This window comes from Aythya fuligula, chromosome 11, assembly GCF_009819795.1.
Source record: "Aythya fuligula isolate bAytFul2 chromosome 11, bAytFul2.pri, whole genome shotgun sequence".
NCBI classification, from domain to species: domain Eukaryota; kingdom Metazoa; phylum Chordata; class Aves; order Anseriformes; family Anatidae; genus Aythya; species Aythya fuligula.
In genome coordinates this window covers 17,494,659-17,522,625 of record NC_045569.1, presented here as the reverse complement: position 1 = coordinate 17,522,625, position 27,967 = coordinate 17,494,659, and the positions used below count along the sequence as shown (strand labels likewise).

At 46.5% G+C, this 27,967-nt stretch overlaps 1 protein-coding gene across 1 annotated transcript; it reads right to left on the bottom strand.

Annotated features, from left to right (window-relative positions):
* Nucleotides 1-17,381: 17,381 nt before the first annotated feature.
* Nucleotides 17,382-26,672, bottom strand: ARRDC4 (arrestin domain containing 4). Its single transcript, XM_032195003.1, has 8 exons — nt 26,180-26,672; nt 24,465-24,531; nt 24,033-24,180; nt 22,521-22,623; nt 21,571-21,827; nt 20,863-21,025; nt 20,175-20,329; nt 17,382-20,025 (listed from the first exon to the last, which is right to left on the bottom strand). The coding sequence occupies exons 1-8, from the start codon at nt 26,670-26,672 to the stop codon at nt 19,969-19,971; spliced, it is 1,443 nt and encodes a 480-aa protein (XP_032050894.1). The 3' UTR covers nt 17,382-19,968.
* Between the last annotated feature and the right edge of the window lie 1,295 nt (nt 26,673-27,967).

The following is a 27,967-nucleotide window of genomic DNA, read 5'->3' as shown; positions in this document are numbered from 1 at the left end:
GCTTTTTCTATTTGGTTTTATTTCCCAAACCCTGCATTATCTTGTTAGGAGAGACATTATTTCCCTTTGGTAATTTCTCTTCCCTTCCTCAAATCTCCCGCATTTTTTAAGCTCACAGTGGGGAGATTAGAATTTATTGTTGTTGGAGCTCCGTCTTTCTCTATTTTCCCCCTTTCCTAATTCTTCAACTCATCATGTTCAAATAGCGCTAATTAAATCTGTTCTTGCTTAAAATGTGGCCCTGCCTTCGGTAGGCACAATTACAGCTGGACTCTCCCGAAGCTGCGCAACCTTGGCAGTATTTCAGCAGAAGGCAGTGGCACTGGGGTAAGCCGGTGAGAGATCCGAGTCAGGCCTCTGGTTATTGGAGTTGTGTGCTCTGCTGTCTGTCAGAGCTGGTTAGCTCGCGTGTGAGGTTACCAGCACATCGCTTTTCTGGGTCACTTCGGAGCCTTTGGGATCCCCTGCACTGCCCCTCGGTTTTGGGGAGGGTTTCTTAGTAGGGTCCAGCCCACGGTGGCTGTGTGCTGCACCCAAAGGGTGCCCGTGGATGTAAAAGAGCAAAGCCACCGGCAGAGTCCCTGTGTTATTGCTCTTTGCTGTCAGGTTTATCCCAGCCTTTCAATATCCAGATAATGAAAAATTGCTGGCAGATTCCTGTGCAGGTCTTGGCTGGTGTGTATTAGGAGAAGAGGGAGCACAGCCCGGATCAAGTCTCCGGTGTGGATGTCTCCCTGGAGGTGATATCACAGTCACCTGAGTTCAGCAGCTGCTTCCAGCTGGCTGTGGCACTTTTTCTCACGTTCTGTACTCCTGTATTCCTGTACTCAGCTGTCTTCTAGAAGTATCTGGATTTAATGGCGTGAGTTTTTGTCCCCATGGCAGAGGTTTTGGTACCAGCCCTTGCACTCCTTTCAAAAAGAGCAGCCAGAGACTCTGCAAAGTCCACAGGAGACTTTGCTGTTGCAATTGACCCGTGATACAGCAGCACTCTCAAATCCTGAGATAGGTTTGTAATTTGAGAATTCTTCAGAATAAAAGACATAGGTACTGTATAAACGTAAGCGATACCATTATTATCATTGCTAGGTCTGTGCTGAGCAACACTGCTGGGAGAAGATCCCAGAAGAAGTTGCCTTTCTATTCCTCTTGGGATATAGAGTAGGAGACTTGCTTAGGCCCAAGAAAAACTGCTTCTGTGCCTGCATCTGATTCATGCTGCATACTTAAATGCCATGGGAAAGCACTTGTAATACAAACATTTTTGTTTATAGGCAGACATTTAATTATCATATTACAGAATCCTCAGGCCCAGCTGCCACATGAGATTTCTGGCTAGGACATTTAACATAAAATTAAAACACGGCGTCACATGCCCGTTTAGCTGGAAATCGGAGCAGAGTATTTGCACTTTCCTGTTCTCTGGAAAGAGATATCTGGATGATATTTCTGTGCAGATTAGTCATGAGAAGTCGGCATGCTTGATGACGTCTTCGAGACGGGATCAGAGAACAAATATTGTGATCTGTTCAGCATGGGCTCCCTGCGAGTGATTACATTTCTTCTTCAAGGAGTCTGGTTGTTCGCTAGGATCGGAGAACCAGGCATCTGCAGAAAGGAAAACTAAAGTGGATTGTTTTCATTCTTTGGAATCCAAAGTTGTCTTGATAGTCCTGAAAGCTTTGGGAAAATGTTAGCTGCTCCAGTAGGCAGGGGAAAACAGCGCTAGATGTCAACAACTTTCTGTAAAGGAAAGCCTTGGAAGCCTACCTCTAATCTCACATGGTTTGCAAGATTAAATACTTTTCTCAGGCAAGTAAGGATTATATTTGTGACTAAATGTGTACAAGGCTGGGTTTTCTCCCTCATCTCTCTTTGCTCTTTCCTGACTTGCCAGAGTCTGAAACCAGCAGCATTGCAGTGTTCTTCTGGTGCTCAGCCGCAAGGATGTCTGCATGAGTTAAGTGCCCAAATCTCTCTAAGGATCTGGCTTTTCAATGGGAGTTTCTGAAACATTGGCATTGGGGAATACAGGGATGATGACCAAAAGAATAAATTAAAAAATTCCTTTCCTATGGCCATAATGAAAATAAATCTGCTGGTTTTCTGGTCCATTTTAGTGTGCATTGTTAGGAAATTAGTCTCCGACATCTTCCTACATCATGAACAGGAGATGAACTGGCAGGAACATTTCAGTGACATTTTTGGAACATAAAATCCCCTCTCTTCTGCAGGGAGGGATTGTTTCAAATGTCATCTAAAAATTGCCGAGGGACACTGCCTTGCCAGCGTGCTCTGCTCTAGGATGGACGAAAATCAAATGCTCCAGACCAGGCCACGTACTTATCTCAGGATCTTCCCTCCATTCTTACTGCTCACATCTGTTCCTGCGGCACCAGCCTCTGCCTGCAAAGCCATAAAGAAAACAGAAGAGCATCGTGTGTCTGTCTGATAACCCTGTAGCTGTGGGACTGCTGGGAACAGGAGCTGATGTCCACAACTCAGCGGGCTCTCTGGGACTGTGGCTGGTGAGTCAGCTCTCCTGAACACAAGCCGGAGCGATCTGCACTCGGGCCCTGCTGTTCACACCTGGCACGAGCCATAAAGTGGGCTGCAACCTTTCAGTGCTGGCTCGGGGCTTCGCAGCAGTGTAGGTAAAATGAGGTCAAAGCAGAGCAGCCTGGAGGAGAGCCCTGGAGAGCTGAGCTGCTGGGAGGCTGCTGCTTCAGCTGGGCAGCATCTCCTCCCTGCAAACACGGCCACGGTTCTGTATGCACCTCTCTCATTTGGTGCCAGCACGTAGGAAAAGAAAAACTCCTTCTGGCTTTGTAGATACTGTACTGTTCTCTTTTTTCTTCAGCATCTGTGAAGCAGCCCCAGGGTCAGTGGCCATCCTGGGCAGTGACCTTCACATCTGCTGGGAGCTCTGTTGATATTCAGGCTGCAATTATTTTTTTTTTTTCACGTTTCCCTCCTCCTTACCCCAAGGTCGTAAAATTTTTATTTTTATTTTTTTTATTTTTATTTTTTTTTCAGGCAGTGCCGTAGCATGAAGAAATCCAAACTCACGTCCTCCTGTTGCAATGTAATCTGCTGGGGGAAACCACGTGGATGTTTTGAAAGAGCGGGGGTTTCTTCACAGCTCAGACCGATTAGCGTGGCTGAAATGGGACTCGAATCACAGAGCAACTGCCCTGCGTTGCCACACGGATGTGATGAAAAATGACCCACAGTTCATCAGAAACACAGCTCAGCCTTTAACACGTTGGGCTAATGCCTTGGGATGCTGAAGAAAACATCTCAGAGAAGGGGGTAGAGGGAAGGAAATTAAATATAGAAAATAGCCAGCGTAGCAGCTGCAGAGCTTGTGACGGGCTTCCAGGTTGAAAAAAGGAGTCCTGGACAGTTTTTTGCAGCTGCAGTGTTGTGACCTTGGAGTTGCAATGACCTGGGCACGCATCTTAGCCTCTTATCCAAGGCTTTATCTGAGGAAAGAAACAGGCAGTGCTTACTCACGTTTGTGTTTCTGGGCTGCCACCCAGGCTGGGAGGGCTGCATCTCAGCATGGTCAGCAGGCTTGGCAAGGTGGGGTTCACACTGTGCTGCTGGGAGTTGTCTCTTGTTGTCCTGGCTGTCTCCAGGAATGAAAACTTTGCATTTCCCAGAAATGAGGCTTGTGTTCACCCAGCACGGAGATGGCAGCCTCGTGGGGCTGCCGAGATATCTGCCAGGGACACGTTGTGTGGGCTGACCTAACCCTCACAGACGTGACTTGCAGAAAGGAAATCTTTTTCTCCGAAAACCATCTCTGGTTCCTCTTTCACTCTGAGTGCCTGCAGCACCGAGCACTGCAGGAGGCACAGCCAGGGCTGGACCAAACCCCCCGAGCTGTGGGGCCAGGCAGCACGGAGCCTGGTCCTGCCATGGGACTGGCTGAGAGCCTGGCTGGGATGTGGCCCTGCACGGGCTGGCTGAATGAGTGGAGCATCCTCAAGTCACGACCACTAGCAGTTTGTTTTTTTTACCCTGAAAATCACATTTTTTCCCTGTTTTTGCAAGTTCTTTTGTTTCACAGCCTTGAGTTGCTGCAGCCTCGCCTGGCAGATCGTTAGGAGCAGCCGTGTGAAACTGTGACCAAGTGGCACTGGGCAGGAGGTTGAAATATTGCTGTCGGCTTCCAGCAGAATTTTGTAAAGTTGCAGAAAATTGAGGGCTTATTTTTATTTTAAGTCATTAGTTAACATAAAAAGAGGGTATATTAACAACGATTAAAACTATTTAATGGAGTTTATCACATAATTAAGGACTTCTCTAGGATTATATTTGAGCAAATCCTTGGCAAAATTGTATTTGAATTCCAAACAACTTTTTTTCTCAGCAGTATTATTTCTAAATTTCACATCTTTTCAATTTTTTTTTTTTCTCAGTTGCGTCAGCCAGTTAGAAAATGCTTAACACTTTAACCCCGTCAGATTTCCTGCAAGACTCGCTGTTCATTACACTGCTGTCGGGTCCTTGTGATTTCAGCTGACTGTGATTAATAATATTTGATTTTAATTACTCGAGGTGCATTTCTTGTTTTTCAGAAGTGTGTTTGTCACTTGCAGGAAGCACCGTTGACTCTTTAATCTTCCACTGGGGGAATGAATCCTGCCGGGTTCACATTTTAAGCTCTGTGGGACCAGAGGGGACTGGACTGCTTTGCTTTGCACGCAGCAATGACCACTTCAGCCTGTGCAGTATTTGCCTTCTCTACTGGATTGTGTGATTCTCAAAGCATCAACGTGGTAGACAGTTAAACGATATTTAAACTACCTTAGGATTCAGATGACTGCAAAACCCGAAACCTCTGTGGGCTCCCATATGCCTCGCTGCGTTCGCAGCACACAGCCGGCAATCTGTGCAACAGCCCATCGCTGATGGGAACACAAACAAGGGCTGTCAGAAAATTTCTGTTCAAAGGTCAGTGGTAAATGATAGACACTTAAACGCTGCTTTGTCTCTGTTCCACAAGCTGGAAAAGAATAGGATTGGATTTTGATCAAGAACTCTGTTTTATTCCCTCCAGTCATCAGCTTTTTGGTACCCCGAGATGTATGGTTGATAGGAAAGGAAGATCTTTGACAGTTCTTTTATTTATTGTTATTTTTTAAATCAACTATTTATGTACAGTGAGCACTGTTGGTTTTGGCTGGGAGTCAGTGTGTTTCTCCCAATGCTTACCAAAGCCTGAAAGCTGAGATTGCTCCAGCCCCTCTAATATCCCAGCTCCCTGGGTGCTTCTGATACCGTCAGCTGGGGCAGGTCAACACGCCATCAGTGAACATCGGGCTTTTGGTTTTCTTTTCAAACAAGGGCACTGCAAAGGTCCTTCCACAGTGAGCCCAGCGAGCCAGTTTCTGAGCAGGGAGCTGTGGGTGGTGCTCACGCCTCTGAGCCATGGAGAGGAGTCTTCTGGCTGGCAGGATGGGAGCAGAGTCACATTAGCTGTGGGCTGCAGCTGCAGAAGTCTTACAAACCTTTTTGACTCAGTTCAGCTCCTGCTTTTGTAGGTTCCCATTGAATTTATGGCTCTGGTCACTGCTTTTAACACCTGGATAACTGCCTCAGACGCTTCTCACTCTGTCCAGCTCTGTTTCCATTGCAGCAAACTTTAGCCCTTGATCTGCCTGAAAACAGAGTTGTTTTCATTTGGATGGTCACATCCAAGAACAGTTTCAGCTTAAGAACAGTGTTCCCATGTAGGGCCAGATCCTGCCACTTTATTTGAGACCTCGGAATTATTCCATGTTAGGTATCAGGACCCCATGTGCAAGGTGCTGTACAAAAATAAGACATACAGGTAGCTCCTGTCTCATGGACAGTGTGCTATAAATTTAACAACACATTTTTAGGGTATGTCTGTGCTTCTCTTCATTGACAAGATCAAGATGATCTTCAAATGAGGAGTTAAATGATCCAAATTCTGCAGAAGTGGAGGAAAATGTCCATGTTCTTTTAAACCATAAGAAAAATCTGTTTTGTTTTCAAGAGGTACTTCATTTTCAAGAAAGCCCACTCCTTCCTGGCCACCTGTACTGAGTCTTCTTCAGCTCCATCTTCCACAGCACAGTGTTGCAGCCTGGCCTGATGCAGCAGTTGAAGCGAGTAATGAAGGCGTCGTGTTTGAAGGTAATTAAAGGTTGCTGCTCTCAGCCCTTGCCCAACAGTGTACCCTGTACACGATGTGCCTCACTGGAGGCTTTGCCCTGCATTTTAGCGTTGTTTCACTTCTAATGGGCCTTCTACGTCCATTACATCCCCTGAGTAATGCATGCGTGGAGGACAGTGCAGTAAGTGACTTCTCCCTAATCTGATTTCTGATTCTTAGCGGCCTGGATAGACCAGCATTAGTTTGCTATTTCAATCTGATCCATCAGCCCTTTGCTGCACAGGGCTGCTCTTTTATATCACTTACGTGGTGAAATAAAACCGGCTTGATTCGGTTGGTCTCCAAAGCGAGGCCAGCCAGGTCATGTGTGTGCAGAGTAGAGATGATTAACAGCTTCCCACCGTGCCAAACCGAGTGCAGGAGCTGAGCAAAGAGGTCTGCTGCAGGCCAGGAGCTGCTGGGGAGAAAAGGGGCCTCTGCAGGCTGCGAGCAGTGTGATGCAATGCGGTGGGAACTGCTGATGCACTGAATTAATACTTTGTCTGGCTGCTGGCAGGATTCTCTTGATCCCTTTATCACCAGTTCTGCAATTAATGGCTAATTTCTGAATGCACTTTGAAATAGAAATCCAAAGAAATGTGCTGCTTCTAACATGCGTGATGGAAGTTAGTTAAGTCAGTTACCAGGTATAGCTGAGAACAGAGTGTCAAGGTGGGGACTGGGATGGTTTTGGGGCTGGAAGATCATTGCTCTCTCCTTTTTATAAAGAGAGATTCTCCAAGCTGTCCAAGTCCTTGCTGATGCATTGTAGTCTGTCCCCAATTAAAGGAGCTGAGTTCGGTGGAAGGATGCTGCTGTTCCATCAGAAGCTCCTTCTTGGGAATTAGGTGAGGTTGGTAGTTCCTAGGAATTGGGTTGGGCTGGGCATATGCCAGACTCGTGGGCTCCTGAGCCTGGAAGGATGTTGCAGACAGACGTAGTCATTACCACCTACCTTTCCTTCAGAGCAGCTGGCTCAGGAAAGGCACAGCGGGGCAAATCACAGCGCTGACAACATAATGAGACAAGGGTCGGGGTAAGAATAGCTTTGGAACCAGTGATTTGACTTGTTGGATCCTGGAAAAGACCTGCTTGAGTCTGATGGAGTTTGGATGCGTTCCCGATTCCCTTTGAGCTTCCCCTTTCTCGTGGCTCCCTGTCAGATCTGTTTGTTGCTCAAACCCACTGAGATTTCTTTACTTGGCATTGCTGGACTGCATGTCCAAACTGAGACCTGAAATTCCTCCATCCTGCCTTGCTCTGTCCACCGGCCCCAACCTGCATGAAAGCACATGATCTCCTGAACTTCAGTGAATTTGCCTAGCAGGGCAGGAGGATGAAGAAAACAGCCTGCTTCTTCCACATTCGATGTGTGTGGCTGACAGTGGTGGTATTCTACTTGGCTTTTTTTGTCAGCAAACAAAAACCAGAAACGTTTTGGAGTGATTTTTTCAAAGGCTGTGATCTCAAAGGCCTCTCGCAGCTTTGCAAACTCTTTTGCAAAATCCAACAGCTCTGACAGCTCCCGGGTAGGGTTGCACAGAGCTTGGAGTGGCATGCGAAGTCGTCCTGCTGCTTGTGTCACCCGTTCCCATGCACCAGCAGCTCTCAGCCTGCCTGCACAACACAGGTCTGAAGTGAGGGCGGAGGTGTGCAGGCTGGGGAAGGGTGGATCGTCCCGCGAGCTGCCTGTCTCCATCTGTCATACACCAGCATCAAAGGTCTCTGCCGTGACCTCTGAGGGCAGCTGTGCTTAGCACGGGGATGAAACTGCCTGTGTGACAAATTCCTACGAGCTGTGCCTCGTCACTCTGACCGGATTTAGGATCTGGGAAGGTGGATAGGTTCCTTTCCGGCAAAGTCCCCAGTAAGTTGGTGTAAGTCAGGAGCTTTATGAGTGCCTCGTTAATGCCACTTTTCTCTAGCTTGGCTTCAGTCACAGAAACGTGCTGGAGGTAGGCACGGGGTGAAATGGTTCCTGCACTGCTCAGAAGCTGGTGACCTGTCCCTGTCCCTCTCAGCAGCCAGCGAGCAGGACAGGGCTCTAGGAATTCCCTGACTTCCTCGTGGGCCACGAGAAGTTACAACTGCTATATTGGGACTGTGAGCTGACCCTAGGATTGATGGATACATGTTAGGAGGATTACTGTAGTGCTGTTCAAGTGTTTGGAGATTTTGGGTATAAAGGCTTAAACCCTGGCTTTTATAAAGGGATTGAAGCTGGGTGTCTGAGGCCAGGAGCAGAAGAATTTACCACCTGATGGAAAGAACCATGAACCCACAAGATGGGTAACAGTGGTCACAGACTGCACACAGTGAATTTGGTGCAGAGCAGGACAATGTAACAAGGATTGATCACTAAGCTGTATTTGGAGAGTTGTCCAGGGCAGGCTTATGAGAAGGACAGAGAGCTGCTAAAACCACTGCCCCTTATCGTGTCTGTCCTGACACCAAGAGCTTTAGGGCAGGGTGTGTGAATGTTGTGGTGCTTGCAAGGTCTGGAGCCAAGATCTGAGCCAGGGGGTGTTCACCCATCATATTTTGTTTTTCTTCCCCAAAAGCTCCTGTGTCTGTTCCCTCATGTCACAGGTAATGAGAAGAGCATTCGGTAGCCTACACAGTAGCACAGTCTTACGCCTGTTCTCCATTTCCAAATCTTTGTCTCTGTTGTTCTACTTATGGGTGGATCACAAAAATAATTACCTAAATTAACCAAGCACCAAAACACCCTAAGTGATCGTCTGCTCCAGAGAATAACAGTGATTAGGTCATCCTCTTTGCTTATCTCGGGTTCCCATCCTTCAAATAAGAGCAGCGATATTTTTCCTTTTAGAAGAGCAGGACAGACTTGTTCACGTTTGAAGCATTAATTGTTGTTGTTATTACTCACATGGATGACAGGGCAGCACCTAAGGAACGCTGGGCTTGGTACAACAGGGCCGTGACTGCTGTTGCTGTGACTAAGGCTGCGTGAGTTGGCTGGGCTGCCTGCTCACACTGATGCCAGCCCCACCACCTAGCTGCGGTCTATTTCCAGCTCTGCGGCCAGGAAATTCTTCTGGTGCTGCTCAGTTTGTATCACACCTCTCCTCTCAAAAGGCAGCAGCCCTGCTCGTGCTGGAGAGCATCTCAGTGTGTTCCTCCGAACCGGAGCTGCTCAGCGTGTTTTCTTACCAGCCAGCGATGGCAGAGGGTGGCTGAAGCATTTTCTTTTCCTTTCTGCTTTAAAAGACGCACAGGGGAAGCAGCTCCGACTTCCAGCTGTTGATTTCAGGTGCTTGCCACAGCGTGGCTCCTTTGGGTTGTTAGAGAGCCAGCGCAGAAAAACAAATTCCTTCCAGCATGTCCTTGCTCTACGACCAACTGTTGCTCGCTGTTTCATTCTTAGACAACGTTTCTATTTATATTCCTTAATAATTTGCTAGGAGTGCCCTGGTGGGCGAGTGGGGTGACAAAACGGGATGTCACATGTGTGTAGGTGGGGCAGTCGGGGTGGCATCTTCTTTGCTCTTTTCCCCAGCTGATTCCTGTTCCTGCTTCCCCCAGCCAGACCCATCACACGGAGCAAGAGCAGCCCAGCCCCGACAGGCCGAGCCGCACGAACCTCGCAGCCCTCTCCCTCCCTCTGGGGCCACCTCTTCCCGGCTACTGCTGGCCCGCAACCCACCCCTCCGCCCCTGCAGCCCCGCGGAGGGTTTTGGTACTCCCCCCTTCCACCTCCGTGTGAATTCTCCAGCCAAAGGCCACCTCGGAAAGTTGGCCACACGGCGCCTTGCGTCAGTCCCCGCACGGCTCATGATTCAGCAGCCGTACGGGTTTCGTACCTGGGAGGGCTCTGCCAGAAACCGCAAGTGTTCCCGAGCCAGGAACAGCAAAAGGAACTGGGAGTTTCCACGCAGAAAGCTGACAGTGTCTGCAGCAGGTTTTCTTGTAAATTAGCTGCGTTACATTGCCAAGAGGCTGGATGAGAGGAAGAAAACCGGCATCTGGGTTTGTAAAGCCCAGAGAGCTCGAGCTCTTCTGGAGAACAAAAGTGACGCATTGCTGCTCTGAAGTCTGTTAAAAGGGAGCAAAACTCCTACTGGAAGTGAGGCTACGAAACTGTGAAGGACTTGGGGAAAATCCCAGGCTGGGAGATCAATTACAACACTCCTGAGGTGCATGGGAGCAAAATGCAAACATCTCTGCGGGCGTCAGCTTGGATAGCATTACTCAAACAAGTGTTGGCACAGCAGCAGTCACCGCGGCGTGCGAGCCGCGTGTCCCGGTGCCAGAGCCCAGGCAGAAGGGCTGCCCGGCTGCTGCCGGGGCTCACCCGAGCAGGGGCATCTCCTGGCATCCCGCAATGCCTCCTGCCAGCCCCGGCTGCCGTCGAGCCAGGAACGCGTGCCAGCCGTGGCAAGATTGCTTCTCACTTAGCGTAGCAGGGGCTGGGACCTAGCCTTATTAATTTCATTCAGCCGTTGGCTCCAACGCGTGGAGCTGGCACGGAGAGCTGTGCCAGTGAGTGCTTGTGCTGCGAGTACAGGAAGCCTTGTTCCCTGCCTGCATCCTGCTCGTTTGCCGCCCCCCTGCTCTGTGCAGGGATTTAAGAGCAATACATTTCGGTGCGGGGAGGAAGGGAAGCGCTGAACAGCTGAGGGCTGGCAAGAGAATAGCTGCTCTTTCACTCGGGGTTTGTGGCTGTGACGTAGCCAAGAGCAGTGGCTGGCGTGCAGCTGTTTGGGGAGAAGGGAGCTGTGAAGATGGGATTGAAGGAGTGGGAGGGAGGGCTGGCTGCTGCCGGGGCCGCGGGCCGTGGTTTGCGCCCAGGCAAAGTGGCACCACCGTAAATGAATGGAGAGGGGGCAGGGGGTGGTGGAGAACCAAGCCTGGCCTGTCCCCAGATGCCATCCTGTGCTAAATGAAAACATCCCAGATCAATGCTGATGTTGCTGAACTTCTCGCCAGGCTGTTTTCTCTTCTGACTTTCCCCTCCCAAAGCAAGGTTTTCTTGTGCATCCAGCAGTGTGGGCTGCAGGCAGACACGGGGATCCCCTTGAACTGTGAACTGTGACAGGCACGGGAATCCTCCCTAAACAGCCTTCAAGTCGTTTTCCCGTCATGCCTGGATTGTGTTTGCCAGCTCCACAGAAGGGCTGCCTGGCTGTGATCAAACAGAAGGCTTAATGATGGGAGATGGAAACGACTGCTGTGGCTGCTGGTCGAGGAGGATCGGCACAGCAGTGGAGGTGGATTCGCAGGGAGCTGCGCTGTGCTAGAGGCAGGGGTTGGAGTGGGGCAGGAGGATCTGTCTGCGATGCGCACCAAGGTGTTTGGGGGAGATGTATCGGCTCTTCTGAGCCCGGGGGGACAAAATCTATGTGCACGGCTTCAGCAGGACTCTGAGCTCTGGCAGTATCTGGTGTGGCTTTGGAAAAGTCGCATTTGGTAAATAATTGGAAGCATAGATTTATTTGCAGGAGTGAAGGATGGTGCTCTTGTCACTGCTGGGGCTTCCCTACCAGCTCCCGCAGCACGTAGCTGAAGCATTACATCCTTTCCCTCGTGCCAGTACCCTCTGTTGTATGACACGTTTGATAGTGCAGTGTTGGGAAAAAAAAACACATACCTGGCACCCATCCAAGAGCTATTTATAGTACGAGCTCCTAGAAGAAAGTGTGAAGACTTCAGAAAAGGAGGAATTGCCAAATGATCCTGCAGAGAGCAGCAAATTAACCCCTCCAACACCGCCAGCCCCACGTCCTAGTGAGAGTCGGTCCCACGTGGCTTCCTGAAGGAAACACCACCAAGAACTAACGAGGACGGCTCAGGAGTCCTGCATGAAACCACCACGTTACAGGCAGCAGCCTTGCAGAAGGTGATGCAAGCTTTTTGTCCTTCTGACCAATCCTCTAGAAATAAAGCCTGAGGAAACAAGACGATGTTCTCCTGTGACATTGGCATTGACGCTGGCATTGAAGACGCCTTCATTAAGTGAGTAGGGATCTGTCCTTATGATTTTTTCGGTCTTCAGATCTCACTTGGTTTTGCCACATGCCTTAAATAAAGGCTCAGCTGAAGAGTAAAATACCTCCCTAGAATGACACCTGCAATAGTCACTGGTGGGGCTTTGGACTGGCTGCCCCAATCAGGTAGATGCAACTTTTGCATCAAATATAGTTTCCCCTTTCACAGATCAGACAGCAGATGTTTCTTCAGCTTTGCCAGGAGCAGGTAGACAGAGATCTGCAGGGAAACTCAAACCTTAGTTTGTACTCTGCCTGGCCTGCTATTGCACCAGGGTGACCTTGGCCTCTCTGGGCTAAGGGAGGTCAGTACATAATTGAGCACTGAACCCAAATGTGTGAAAAAACAACAACAAAACACAACCCCAACCCCAAACCAGGTGTTAGGTAAGTTCTGCACAGAGCAGAGAGTCCCGTCCAGTACCCTGTACTGCCTGCGTCCCCGCACAGCTCTGTAAACACCGCTTACGCTGTGTTTATACAACCCGTGTGTTCCTTGCAATACCTTCCCTTGTTCCACCCGCCCAACTAGTTGGAACAGGCACTAAATTGTTTTTTGTTGTTGTTGCTTGCTTACTTTATACACCTGCAATTTCCTGCTGTGTATGTCCAGAGATGTTTTGTAGCCTTTAATTCAATACTATTAATTCAATACTATTCATAGATTTTATTGAGTATTAGTTAACTTCACAAAGCACCTTAATGGACAGTGTCTTCTTAATTATATATGGCAAAACCTAGAGAAACAAAGGAAAATTGACCCAATTTGTCCTAGCTGCCTTACAGAAAGCCCTTGAGGTGGCTGAGTATCACTTTCCCTCTTTATTGTGTTTCGTGCACAGCTCCTGTGGGTGCAGATCACACCTCCAGTTCCTAACTGCGCTTGCAGGAGGCTGCTCCATCTCCCTCCAGCAGCGAGCCAAAAAGCAAGATGTTGCTTATTGTAGACAGAAGGAGAAAGTTTGACTATTTCTTCAAGTCATCTGAAATAAAAATGTTCTGTTCTGTTCAACTTGTAATGCTAGTGTGTTAGAAACGACCAAGAAGCATTTTCCATAGCCATGCAGCTACGTCATGGCTTGGCGACCTGTATGGGTCACCATGTTCCCTACACACAACAGGAGCTGCCCCAGTCCCTGAGATCTGTGCCATTTTCAAGGAATCCATCAGGTGCCGGCTGGCGCATTGGCGAGGTGTGAGGTACGGCCCTGCGTTGTCTGGTCGGAGTGTGTTTGAATATCAGCTACACCGTACCCTGGGCGCAGCACTAATTAACAGAGCATCCCTGCTTCAGGCCCCAGTGGACAAGCGTCCGCATGGCAACTGTGAGTCTTGTCGGCAGCAAGAGATTAAGGAATTAATTGGCAGGGTTAATCTTCATGTCAGGGCTGGAAATGAATTGTTAATTTGTTTGGAGGAGCGTAAAGTCCTGTCCCAGCGATGGCAGGTGGGATCACTTGAGAAAAAGCCTGCGAAGTTGCCCTTCCTGGGGGCCTCTCTGTTTAACACCTTGTGCCAACAGACCTCCTGAATCTTCGCCCCTGCCATGCTCGCCTCCCTGCAGCCAACAGCACAGTGATGGGAAAGGGACCACAGGGCTGGCTGCACCTCAGCAGGGCCCTTTCGAGGTACAGATTCTCATCCTGCCCTAACTCCTGTGTGCTGAGCAGGTCTGATCGCTGAGTTTCAGGTAATGGATCAGGCCAAGCTGCTGTAGGATCTCAGAGTGAGGGAGAGATGTGCTGGCACCAAACGCCACTGCTGGGGCAAGTGGTACTCCTTGGACACAGCATGCAAGACTTCTTATGTCTGCGTGGATACTGAAGCCTCTGACACTTGTTTCCTCCCCCAGGACGCTGTAGTGTGAGACTGTCGGATCAGCAGATGCTTTTCCCTTTCTGCTCTCATTTACCACTCAGGACCACAGACTATTTTCCATTTCAGTATCTTTCTGGTCTGTTTAGGCTAATGCATTGGTCACATCGTATTAAGATATATGATAAAAGCACTTCAGGGTTGAAATTATTTAAATGAAAATTTAACTTTTTGTCACTTGTGATCCCTTTTGTGCATTGATTAATCTAATTAGTTCAGTGGTAAGAATCACTTTCTTCTCACATTGTGGTCTGACCCGTTGGGACTGACACAACCTGCTTCGAGACATGACATCAAATAGGACTGGCCTATACGTAACCCTGGGCTCTTTCTGGGTGTACAACAATCCTGTTTAAGATTGCAGTCAAAATATTATTGTCTTGACTATTCTTTGGTTCCCACTGACAGCTCGTATCTGTTCTTTCATTTTCCCTGAACCAGGGCTGAAGAAAGCATGTTGGTGTTTCCCAGAAGCTGAGGTCCCGCTGTTCATGACGTACCGACGCTGCAAGTTCCGACTGGAAGATGCCTATGACAGAAGGTCAGGTTGTCAGTACAGTTTTATCTGATAAGTTGGTTTGTGAGAAGTCTCTGTTTCTATACATGCAAGATATGTTCCTCATTTTTTCCAAAAGCCTTTGTGTGTGCAAGTATCGCACAACTGGGTACTGAAATGCAGGTACACCCACCTTCTGTTCTCTCTGGAAGTCAGTGTCAAGCCTCTCTCTCTGTGCCCAATATCTGGTTTATTGGGAAACTGATGCTGTTCCAAGGCACTGTAAAATAGCGGAGAGCTTTTTATAGCCAAAACTATTTGACTGGGTTTAGCCTACGTGTCTACATCCTGTCTGCGCACATTGTGTGTCACGTCTGATACCAAGTCTTGCCAGTAAAGCTCCAGGCCCCAGGGGAGATCAGCTGTTTTTGGTGTTCAGGTTAAATCCCCTCCCAGAGGACTGCTCACTGCTTCACCAGTGTCATCTGGCTGACACTGACAGCTTCTCCTTCCCATGCCTCCCCTATTTCCCCACTCCCACAGCCTCACAACGGACGGCTGCTTACCAGTTTAAACTCTGTCCCCCTTCTATTTCTACGACAAGAAATGCCCTTGTGCTGCTCTCCCCATCTCTGCGAGTGTACAGAGGCTTGCAGCTGAAACTTGCATTACAAGCAAAGTGCCAACGAGCAGCTTTGCTGGAGATGGGAGTAGTGGAAAGGTGTCCATGAGAGGGTTGGGGTGCTGAATACAGCTAAAAGCAAAGCAGAAAGGCTGGTTCAGTGCTTGGGTGATGCTTTGTGTCAGGCTGTAGCATTTGCTGAGTGGTAAATACCTAAAAATCTGCCTTACAGGATGCTTACTTAGGTATCCAACCCTTAATCTGACCACAGTTGTTACTTGAAACCACAAATAACAAAAAAAACAACTGCCATCAATTGACCGAACAAATATCATGTGCATTTGTATAAAATCATTTTGGGCTTGTCTGCGTGCATCAGATTATTTGTGGAAATCTAGTTTTAGGTGTCTGTTAAGCACCAGAACTTGCTGCTACTTTCACCTTGCATTTCATGTTCTCCTCACCCCACAGGCAGCCAGATGGTTGGTTGTAAGCCAAAACTAAGAAGGATTTCCTCTTTTCTTTTGAAGGGATGGGTGCTCAGAGATTTATCAGTAATACAGTTGTACTTAATCAGATAGAGTCTGTCCTGTGTAACTAAGACAACCCACAGCATGTTGCTGGCATAAGCAGCTACTGTAGTGAAGTCCCACTCGAATTACCATTTTGCATTCCATGTCAAACTGCTTTTCATTTTTTGTCTTACTTTTGGTCAGTTGTCTTAAAAGGCCAGTAATGAAATGATGCTACAGTACAACTTCTGTGTAGTATATATTTTATATTAATCATGTTCAAAAATGATGAACACTACATAATTTAGAGCAAGACTGTCATCCTATCTATGCTACATATGTGTAAAATTTGAGTATTAGAAGCGAATGCTCAGGCTCATCACAGACCTAATTAGTTCTTTAGAGAACCTACTTTACACGCTAGCCTGTACTATCCCTATTGATGTTAAGATATTATATAATCAGCTTTAGGAAAATGCAGCAGCCTGAAAGGCTCTTTTTATGTCCCTGTGCTCATTCACTGCCTCCAAAGAGAGCACTGAAAAGCAGCCCCGTTTTACTGGGAAGTAGGCATGTCTGCTTATTTGGGTGGGAAAGTAGTAGAGCAATTGATTATCTTCAAATCAACTTGCGCTGGCAGCTGTGCTCTCCCCAGACTTCTTAATTGAGATCTGTAATACAGACTTAACAGGAGGAGCTAGATGTTCTCTTTGGGTGTTCAAATTGGACGGTGAAGTAATGGAACATGCTATTTTAAGAGTTTGGAATATGCCCCAGTTCGGGAGTTAAGTGAGCTCTCTTTCTCTGCATGTGAAGTATGCGTTTCCATTCAAACAGCAGAAGTGCCTGAGCTGCAAGCATGAGCCTGCAGCATCTCCTCTACCCTTGTATGGAAGGGCACATCATTAACTGCCTGTTTAAGCACTAACCCTTTTAATAGATAATTGTAGTGTGGCAAGAGAAATAGTCCCCTATAAAACTTAGCAATGGATGAAGTGGAATTGCTACTGTGAACTTAGTGCTATGTTAGTTTTGGTCTGGTGACCCTGAGTATCATCTTCCCCTAGAATTTTTGAAGGTTTGAAGGAGTGGTTCATTGTCTTCCCTCAGAAGTAGAAATAGGAAGAGAGTTGTTTTGTTGTTCAAACCCTTGGGAAGTAGGAACCTGTCAGTGATTTCATCATCTCATTTATGGCATAGGTGTATTATACAGCAGATAAGTATCATTCAACGCAATTTGTCATCTTGTTTCCCCATGATAGGAGCTACTCCTTTAGTCAGTACTCTGGTTACACACTACTACATTCAAGTTTTTTGTTTTGAAGATCCCTAAACTCCCTGAGTAAAGAGAATTTTCTCCAAAGGAAACAAAGTATCTACTAATAATACATGAGTTTTTCCTTTCAAAAACACCCCACTTACCCTTAATTATGCAGGATGCATGATGTAAGATGTACACTATTAGTTGTGTGTTATTGCATAATAGCTATGAGAGCAGGCCCTGTTTGAAAAGTTTGTTTCAGTTCCTGTTTGGTAAAGCAGTGACAGATGAAGGTAAAGTTTCTGGCTCAGAGAACTAGGAGACCTACATCTGTTCAAAGTTCCCAGAATTCAGGTAGCTCTAGGCAGCACAGCTATTTGTCTTATGGACACTGAAACCACAATGAGGAGCACCATGCAGGTTTTACACTTTTATTAACAAAAAAGAGCCCATAGGGCTCATACATTAGTACAAAATACAATCATGTTCCCGTATGTTAAAGTTTAACAGCATTTTTTTTCTTTTGTCTCTTTACAACTGTTTCACAGTTAAGTTATCAAAACAAACCCCCTGCATATTGAACTGATTATTGTGCAAACAGTATTTATTTAAAGGACCAATTTCTGCACTAAGCCAAGTGTCAGAGAGCAGAATTTGATCTTGTTTTCAACACGCCTTTGAAGGACCATGTGTGCTTCCTAAGAAACACAGTTTTTTTATTTTTTTTTTGCAGCAAACAATCTAAGGCCACAGTTTATCTGCAAGTAATGAAAAACAACTCAAAAAAAAAAAAAAGCACATCTTTACCCTTCATGCTTTTGTTTGCTTGACCATGTTTATACCAAACAACTAGCCAGGTAGCACACATCACCTATCAGGTATTAAAGTCAAAAAAAAAAAAAAAGCACCTAAATTTCTTTAAGCTAGTATCTTGAATTGTTAACATGCAAATTAATACACAGCCATAGTGTTTTTCAAGTAGCCATAATGGTATCTGTTTAAGGACATTATGCTTGTTCCCTTTTCCAGGTACTGTAAATCCTGCATTGATTATATGGACTTACCATCACTTAAATAAAAAGGCCTAAGGAGCTACATCTTGAGACTTAGGTTGAGAAATACTCATTTTTAGAATGTCCTTTATAAAACATGCACTCAAATTTTGGTTAAAGCTGCATTTGCTATAGATGACAATACTTAAATTTGCAAATGAAAAAAACTAACTGCAGTTTAGAAATGTGAATCTCCACCAGCATGTCTTTTACACTGATGTAAAAGTGACTTGAGGTGAAGTGCTAGAAATTAAACAATGTGAGGAAGTCATACCAAAAGAAAACTAAAAATATATATCCATATATGCCTGTAGAAAAAAATTCCTGCTTCTTGAATGAAGACAGATTCCATTAAAAAAAAAAAAAAAAAAGCATTCAAGCTTTTTTAAACTGCAGTTATGGATGAAATGAAGGAAACTATTACTATTCTTGTAGTTATCTGAAAGTACAAGGTTTTAACCCCAAACCTTTCTGTAAGACACATGGAGTAATTCTAACAGTTCAAGATTCCCTGTTGTATAAAGACTTGACTGTAAACATGCATATTAAGAATGCTGTGTTTCTGCTCCGTTAAGTGATCTGTTCGTGGTGGATTACTTATTCCAACTGATGCTTGGCAGGAAGCAAACATTCTACTTTAGATGAAGGCAGCAAAGGGCCAAGTAAAATCATGTGCCTTCGTTTTTAGCAGCAACAAACTCACTGTTCTAAGTGACCTGAGGAAGAAAACATTAGAATATTGCACCAAAACAAAATTAAACAGCATAAACAAACAAGGAAACAAAAACCAATATGGATAGCAAATGACCAGTGCAGCCCCTGACAACAGATCTATAGACAAAAATGCAGGAGTAATGAGAAGCATTGTGCCACTATCAGAGGATTTTGTTCCCCTGATGTCTGTTTCCACTTCAGTTATAAGCTATATCTATTCTGGGTATATTTATGCTTCTCCCTGTGCCTCCAATCTCATTCACTAACCACAGAAACCATTTAGGGTCCCTTTTAGAATCTTGAAGTATGCTGGAGCTTTAACAAGACTTTTTTTTGTCTCAGCTCTGAAAATAAGTGAATTTCCAAAACAGAGGTAGGTTTATAAAGGCTTCTGAATAAATTAAGTGTTGTCCATTTTGCTTAGTACACCTGTCAGCAGAAGGATCTTCCCTTGCCATGCTTCCCCTTATCATGCTATCCATAGACGTTAAGATCAGAAAAAGAACTACACAGTAGAAGAGGCCAGAATAATTCCCTTAAGAAACCCCTTGAAAGAGCGCATAGTGCATTAGCTTGTATCAAAGTTCAGTTTTCTTTTTACAGATTTGTATCTTTCATTCAGTAAATGGTTGCCTTCTTAATATTGCATAACAGTTATTCTGTCATCCATGATATCTTTAGAATCAGTAGAAATGATGAAAAAATAACACTTCACAGTTAAAAGGACAGGCTCTCATGAAACCATGTTAAGCTAGAGTGAAGATTTTGCTCCACATTTTAGTAGCGTTCTGTTCTTGGATGCAGATAGTGTGAAGCTGAAGCCCCTTGAACACTGGGGCATCATTTGGAAATATTTTCTTACCCTACATTCTGTTCTACTACAAAGTTCTCAACATCATAATTACTTGAATTCTTCCAGAGTGTTGAAGTTCTTTTTCTCTTCAGAAAATCCTTATATTTCCACTGTGCACTTTACGCAGTACGTTCACTTTTTAGAACACATTCAGTATTTTCCAGTACTTCTTATGTACCCCAAGCATAATTGTTCCTACAGCATCCTTTGTGCAGACTAATCCAGAAGATTCTCTTCCATCACCAAACGTGCTCATACCTCCTTCTCCATTTTCTTTTGCCTTTTTTGTACACAACCTTCAGTTTTGAAAAAGAAAACTGTCTCCTTTTTAGTTGCACTGTCAGCCGAAGCAGCAGAAAGGTAAGACATTCATCACAAATCCTCTTCAAAGCATGAATGAGACAGGCTGAACTTCTTCTACATCGGTTGGATGTGGATCAACCTACAGAGAGAATGTCAACAATTACTGCCTATAATTCTTGCATTTTGGTACATCTTTTTTTGGCCATCTGACAGTAAACACACTTAAGATTCAGCAGGGGCTTTTGAAAAAGTTTTTTTTTGAAACCTTTTTGTTGTTTATTTTTTTACCTCTGAATAAAGAGGTGGAGGCTGAAACCGGAACTCTTGTATGTAAGCAAACACAGGACAACACAATTGTTCCTCACAGTTGATTGGTGGTGGATAAGCAGGAACATGTCTGGAAAACTCTTCCTCAGACACTACATCAGCATAATTTGGTGGTGCTGAAACACAAGAGATATTACAGTCTAATTTAGAAGTATTCACTCACAGCAAGACAGTATATGCATTACAGTTTCCAAGACTACAAAGGTCCTGTTTATTAAACACTGTACACCATCAAATTGTATGAAGTGCACTATATTCATTAATATTCTATCTAGAACTTTCTTTTTAGTAATCATTAGTGATTCTGCAGACATACTACAGATGCGTTTAAGGCTACTCCAGCAACAAACCTATATTGTATCAAGATACACTCAGTAGTAACCTTAAGGTGCCTACTGCCAAAGTAGAATTCCCACCATCAGAGGTTGGTTATTTCAAGATTCAGTTGCAAGTCAGATAGAGGTGGAGACTTAAGGAAAGCTGGAGCAGGGCATCCTTACTAATACTTGTGGATTTTGAGTTAGATTTGTGTGCCTCACTTCTCTTGAGTCATAATTTTAACAGTCTACATCCTTTACTGATCTAGTCCTTGAACTGCCCCTATTATCTTTCTGTTGTAAACAGTACTATGTTGTCTTCAATACGTTACCTTCAGGGTGTTCTGGCAGGGTTAATGCCAGCCAACTCATATCCACGCTAAACTGGCTGGTCATGCTGGAGTTTCTGCTTGAAAAGCTAATACATGGAATAGTGCCAATCACCAGAGGCATTTCAATCATCAATTTCTTAGCACCAGGAATATGAATATACACCTGTGTGACAACAAAGAACAGAATAGGAATAGACAGGATTAAACCCCAATGAATTGACGTTCCTAGGAACTACCATACTGCCAATGCTGCAGGTTGTTTAAAAACTAGGAGTTTCCTCATCAGGTATGTTTAGCGAATGCTCTGACAGCTTTCATTACTTTTTGACCATTTCCTTCTTTCTACACTTTTTCTAAATGATGTTAGGAAAAATACTGAACATTTGACTCTGTCCTACCTTCCTATTTCTGACAAGAATGACTAGAAGATCCCACTCAGTTGGAAACATTTTCCCCCTAATATCCTCTGCAGGTATAGAACTAGAAAATGTTTCTGAGGAAGCAGCAGCTTATTTTCCCCATCATTCCTATCCTTCAGTTTCAGTTTCCTCAGTACCTTCAGGCTCTCTCTTGTATACTGTATTTATTGTTGTTCCCAAATTCAAAATGTAAAAGCTGCTCAGTAAGAAAGTTCTTCTCTCCCCAAATTAATGCAGTATTCAAGAGTTGCACAGGAGTTACATATTTGCAATGAGAATGAATACTTACAGCTAATGAATATTCTACTCGAATAATACAGCAGTCAAGGATAGAGGGGGACACAGGTGGGATTTTCAGAGTTTTCCCATTCCAGGTATCTGTACTCCCCGAGGCAATATGGTTTCCTCGCACATTGGCGACCATCTGACGGAAGCTTTTTGTCTTCCCGCTGGCCAGGTAAGTTTGTGTTTGGAAAATGGCAGCTTTAGGAACAATCAAGCGGGAAGAGCAATTCTCAATTTCTGCATAGATTGGTATGGCTTCCCCTTAAAAACAGAGAAAGTTCAATAAATAATTGGTATTTACCAGCTCTCCTTTGGGAATATCAAAGCATGTTATGCAGCACGTACATCATCCACAATGTTATGAGAACAATACTTGTTAGTTTCCTCAAGCTAGTTTCTTTGCAGAGTGGTATTCAGGCAGAATTATAGCCACCTACTACATTTTATGTATAAACAATGATTCATTCATTTTGAAACATTAAGCACAACGTGAACAAGCTATAAAAGCTTTATTTGCAAATTACGCACCAGTCTTCCTTTTATGTAGTGCTAACTCAATTCCAGAATATTTCATTTCCTCAAATCTATCTGATGTTATCAAGATGCCAAAGAAGCTGCTAAAGCTCATTCTTACAGAAGTGTAAACCTACACAAATGGGACATTAAAAATAAACTACATCCCCAGTTATGGTTTTACCCCATTAAAAGCATCTTGTTCTTCACATTCAGTGTACATGGCTTTTGCACGAGAAAGGACTTCCTTTCTCTTTATATTCGTGAGGGGGGAGTGAGGGGTGGGGTGAGACGATTTTGCTTGGATGAATTCATACAGCTCTTTATTACCTCCTTAACAGAGCTATTCCTTTGACTATAAAGTGCCGCCTTTACAGAGATGAAAAATCCTATTAGATGTTTAATATTTACATCTTGAAGGGTGAAGACAACTCCTCTTACCATTACAGTATCCCTTCCTCTCAATTTTGGCACTCAGAGACACTGGCCCAGAGGTGAAAAACCAACAACCAACCATCTTCTCCTGACTTCTTAGAACAGGTGTCTATAAAATAGAGGAGTTGTTTTTTTTCATTTTATGGCATGAAATTATCAATCGCAGTTTAATATTAATGCATATCAATTATTGAAATTAATTCTGAAATCCACTTGGATTTGAATCTTTGTACTATGCAATGGAATTGGCATTTTGCCACCATGTAAAATGGAAACAAGTTTTAGCTATCTGAACACAAGACTGTTTTTAAACAGCAGCTGGGATTCAAGATAGTTAAATGATTTACTGGGCACTGCCACCGAGTGACTGTGATCATGATGTCTCAAATTTGTGTAGTTTTGCACTTTTTTGGTGGTAGTCTGGTAATCCACAAAAACAGACACTGCCCACTAGATGACCCATTGCCCTCTCCTATGCAATAACTCCTGGTCAACTCAACACCCTCCTTGCAGTAACTAGATGCGCTGCCTTCACACTCGTAATGTGTTGCTGAATATAAGGACTACATTCTGCTTACAGATGTCACTGCCAAAACACTTCCGTAAGTTCTAGATCTAGAGAGATTAAAATGTGAGCCAATAAAGAGGAAAAAAAGAGTGCTCAAAACATCTAACTATGCTCACATCATGATGAAATGTTAAAATTATCCTAGCATTTTAAATAAAATAGAAATTACTTATTCATATTTAAATGAATAACCATTTAGATCCAGTTGCTATCATGAAAGTGCAAGGTATAATTTTATATTATTTTCATAATATGGGTTGAGATAAAAGAATCCAGCTCATTAGCTTCTATCTAGCCTATTTTCTCATTACTTAATGCCCGATCTTTCTTATTACTCTACAGTATTTCCAGTGATTATTAGAAGCTCAATGGCTTAATGTGGCCAAATCTGTCATAAGGAAATAACTGAAAAGATCTCTGAAGCAGCTGCATGCACACACTTCATGTTAGAAAACGACATGCAAAATGGAAGGATACGTAACATAATGGCCAGAGCATAAATGACAGGCTGGGCATGATTAATACTCTGCTATAATTACTGTTCCTCAACCTACTATTATTGAAGAGTTTAGGACACTGCAGCCCTATGAATGTAGTTGCTCTGGTAAGAGTAACTACTTCACACTCGTGCATTGTTATTATTAAGCCTTATTTATGCATTTGAAGCCTGCATAACTTTTTGGCAAGAGCACCTAAGCCAGCAGGGTTGTAATCAATGGTATTAAAAAAAAAAAAAAAAAAGCCACTTTGTTTGCTATTCACACAACCTAAGATCATCTATTTATAGAGAAAAGCTTAGGGAGCTTATATGCATTCAAAAGTCAGAAAATGACACTCTGGAGTAACATGAAAATGGCTAGATGGCTGGGTGGTAATTATTCATTTTATAATTAGTTTTAATTTTTGCAGGTGGCCTTAAGGTAGGAAGGAGGAGCGGAGGACCTGCTTACCAATAAAGCTGGTGAGTTGACGTCGATATGGCTAATGACCTGAAGCTCTGTCTGTACACTTTGATCAGGTGCTGCAGGTCTTTCCAGAATTGCTTTCACGTAGTACTGAATACTGCCATACTTCCCAGTGAAAGAGGTCACCAGAGGCCTGAAACAAGCAGTCATAAAACCATTACCATCAGTTTGTAACTCAGTTGCAAAGATGAACAGTTCCTGTATATACAAGTGTTTACCAATTTACTTCTTGTACTTTTAAGGCCTTAGGGAAACTGTAACAAACGAGGCCAACCTACTTGGTGGTTGATTAAGACAAACATATAAAGCTGAACTATCAGTTTGATATTAAAAAACTTGAGTCAAATTACACTGAGTTCATGTTCCACAACAAGCAGTGTCCAACACAATCCCTTCAGGTTGCATTATTTAACTTACTCTTGTGGGAGTTGAAAGCTGAAGGGAAATTCGTGTCTTCCATCTGAAAGAACTAAGCTTTCCTCACCTGTAGAATAAAAACCAATAGTATATTTTAGTTATTCCAGAAATAGAACAAAGCAGAGGCTTTTATAAATTATTTATGACTGAAAGCACCCAGATGCAAGGAACCAGAAGAAGCTTTTACTGATCCCAGTGGGTTCTGGATAGGAGCCCACATTTTATTTATTCTGTGGTGTGATTTCAATGAAAAAAAATCAAGGAAGCACTGAGACCTTGAGTTTCAGTTCAGGATGCTGGCCAATTTCTAATCCAAAATGGCTTCTGGAAAGCACTGAGTTTCTTTTCTTTTGTAGCAGGACTGCGATAAAGGAAGTGATTTAGAGAAGTGATTGTCCCTCTGTACTCAGCACTGGTGAGACCGCACCTTGAGTACTATGTTCAGTACTCGTTGTGGGCACCCCGCTGCAAGGAAGATACTGGTTTGCTGGGAAGCATTTGAGAAGAGCAGTGAAACTGGAGAAGGGACTGGAGAACAAGACATACAAGGAATGGCTGCTGGAACTGGGGCTGCTGAGTCTGAAGAGGAGGCTGAGGGGAGACTTCATCGCTCTCTACAACCACCTGAACGGGAGGTTACAGCAAGGTGGGTGTTGGTCTCTTTTCTCAGGCAACACGTGAAAGGAGATGAGGAAATTGCCTCAAGTTGTGCCAGGATGGGTTTAGATTGAGTATCATGATGAATTTTTTCAGAGGAAGGTCAGTCAGGCATTGGAATCAGCTACCCAGGGAAGCAATAGAGTCACCACCCCTTGCAGTATTTAAGAGAAGCACGGATTTGACACCTAGGGACGTGGCTTAGCTGGGGACTTGGTCGTGCCAGGTTGATGGCTGTACTTGATGATCTTTAGGGTCTTTTCCAACCGAAATGATCCTATAATTCTCTGACAGCAGCTGATCTACTTATTCAATTACAATTAAGCTACCTTCTGTACTAAAAAGCTGCAATTTAAGGCCAGCATTACTATTAGTATTACTAATCTCAGTGCATTCTTAGAGGGCCTACTGTAGTGGAGATTTAAGGCCTAATAGTTACTTCTCCTACAGGTAAACTTGGGAAGTATTTCATCCTTACATGATGAAATGCCATTTCCCTTTAGTTCTCCAGTACTGCCCTAACGCTGCAGCATTTGTGTGATGGTTAAAGGTGTTTCTTTTAAGTCACTCCAAAAGCAAGCCGGCTGCTTGCAGAGCCTTTCACTGGTGACTTCAGGTGCTGAACACTCAGGTGCCTGAGGTAATTTGCAAAGAGGTAACCCATGCACCCAACCCCGTGAGAACTGCAGGCTGTGTTTCTGGACCTGTGGCTCACGGTGCAGCAGTTCCTGCAGAACGGCTCAAATTGTAGGGAGGCCTCCAACCCCATCTGGCTCCAAACCCTACCAGGGCAGGGCCACCACCCGCTGGCTGGGGGCCTCGTGAAGTCCTTACCCACCCGCAGGGATGGGGCACCCCCAGCCCGTCTGTGCAGCCTGTGCCGGCGCCTCCCCACCCTCTGCGGGCAGCATTTCCCCTAATCTCTCAGGATAACCCCAAATCTCTCCCTTTTCGCTGACCCCCCCTCACCCTCCCCCGCCTCCCCACCCCCCCGGGGGCCGCTCCCCGCAGCTCCTCTCCCCCCCAGCCCCCTCCCCGCTCCCCCCTCTCCCCCTCACCTCCGCGCGGCTCCCTCAGCAGGCTCTGCCGGACATCCAGGTACCGCACCTCCGCCTCCCTCCGCGGCCCCACCGGCCCCGCCGCCGCCGCCCCGCCGGCTCCCCCCGGGGCCGCTCCTCCTCCTCCTCCTCCAGCAGCCGCCGCCGCCTCACCCCACGCCACCCGGGCCCTTCCCGCGGCTTCGAGGCGCAGCCCACGGAGCGGCAGCGGCCCCGCCAGCTCCAGCAGCACCCGGCCGCGCACCGTGTCCCCGCTGCAGTAACCGCCCGGCCGCGCCTCGTCCTGCAGCACCAGGGCCAGCGCCCGCACCGCCCCGCTGCCGCCACCACCACCACCGCCGGGCCCGCTCCCGGCCGCCGCCATCTTGGCGCCCCGGCTCCCCCCCGGGCAGGCCGCGGCCGCCGCCGTCGGTGCCTTTAAAACCCGCCCGGCACCGCCGGAGCCCTCAGCGCCCGGCCCCGCCCCTCCCCTCCCGGCCCGGCCGCCTCCCATTGGTCGCCCCGCGGCTCCCCCGCCTCGCCGCTCGCTCGCCCCCCGCTTGGTGGCGGCGGAGGGGGCCGCGCGTCACGCGGCGTGATCGCCGCCCTCCAGCCAATGGGGTAGGGGGAGGAGGCGCGTGGACAGCGCGGCGATTGGCGGGGAGGCTGCGGGGTGGCCAATGGAGGGGCGAGGCCGCCACGTGCGCGGCCCGTGGGTAAACAGGCGGGGAGGGGCCGGGCCGCGGGGAGGGGCGGGGTGGGGGCTCCTGGGCGGGAAGGGCGGGGTGAGGGGTGAGGGGTGAGGGAGGGGATAGGGATGGGGATGGGGATGAGGATTGGAATAGGAATAGGGATTGGGATTGGGATTGGGATTGGGGATAGGTATAGGGGATGGGGATGGGGATTTTGGGGGCTGAGGGTCAGAAGCTGGAGCCCTGAGGGGGGCCCAGGGCCATCTGCAGGGTTCCGTCCTGTCAGCAGGGCCGGGGCAGGCACTGCGCTGCCATCGGGCGCAGGCTCGGGGCGGTGGGACTGACAGAAAGCAGAAACTGAGGTAAAGTCGGGCGGGGCGGTGCCCCCCGGTTTGCCTCAGGGAGGCCGTGCGCGGCCCTTGATCCCCTGCCGGATCCCCTCCCTCACCGGCTGGGCCTCGAGCCTTTGGGCTGTGAGGTGGCGGTGCAGGGCCACGTGCCGCTAGGCCTCAGCAGCGTGGCTGAAGCCTTTCCCTACAGACTGTGCACATCATACTCGTCAAATCCATCCATGAGCATAAAGTAAGGCTGGTTATTAAACTCTGAGCCTTACAAGTTTAGGAGAGCCCCCAGCACCTGTAGGCAGAGCGGCACCACAATCTGTGTCCGCGGGGGGATAAGGGCCGTGTGCTCGGAGCCATGGGCACCTGATGCGCCTCACAGCACCACGCACGTGCCTGCACCGGCGGGTTACTGCAGTTAATTGAGTTTAGGAAGTGCCATGCTGGGTCATTGCCTGAGTCTGCAGCAGGGCCTCTCCCTGAAGGTGCGTGCGGGGAAGGACCTGCGGCGTTCCCCTCGCTGGCAGGAGGCATTGCCCTGCCCGAGTCACCCGCGTGCCCGACGCTGCCAGCAGCTGCTGCTTCCTGCATTTTTCCATCCCTCACGAGCACTGGAAAGGAGCAGCCTGGTGCTTCCCCGCTGACTCAGGTAATTACCGGAATTAGTAAAAAATGGCTTCCGCACTCAGAGCCTCAGCTTCTAACTAACTGACGTGATGACCTCAGGGTTCCTTAGGATTCGTGGCATGCCTTTGTGATATCCTGTCCCCTGAAAA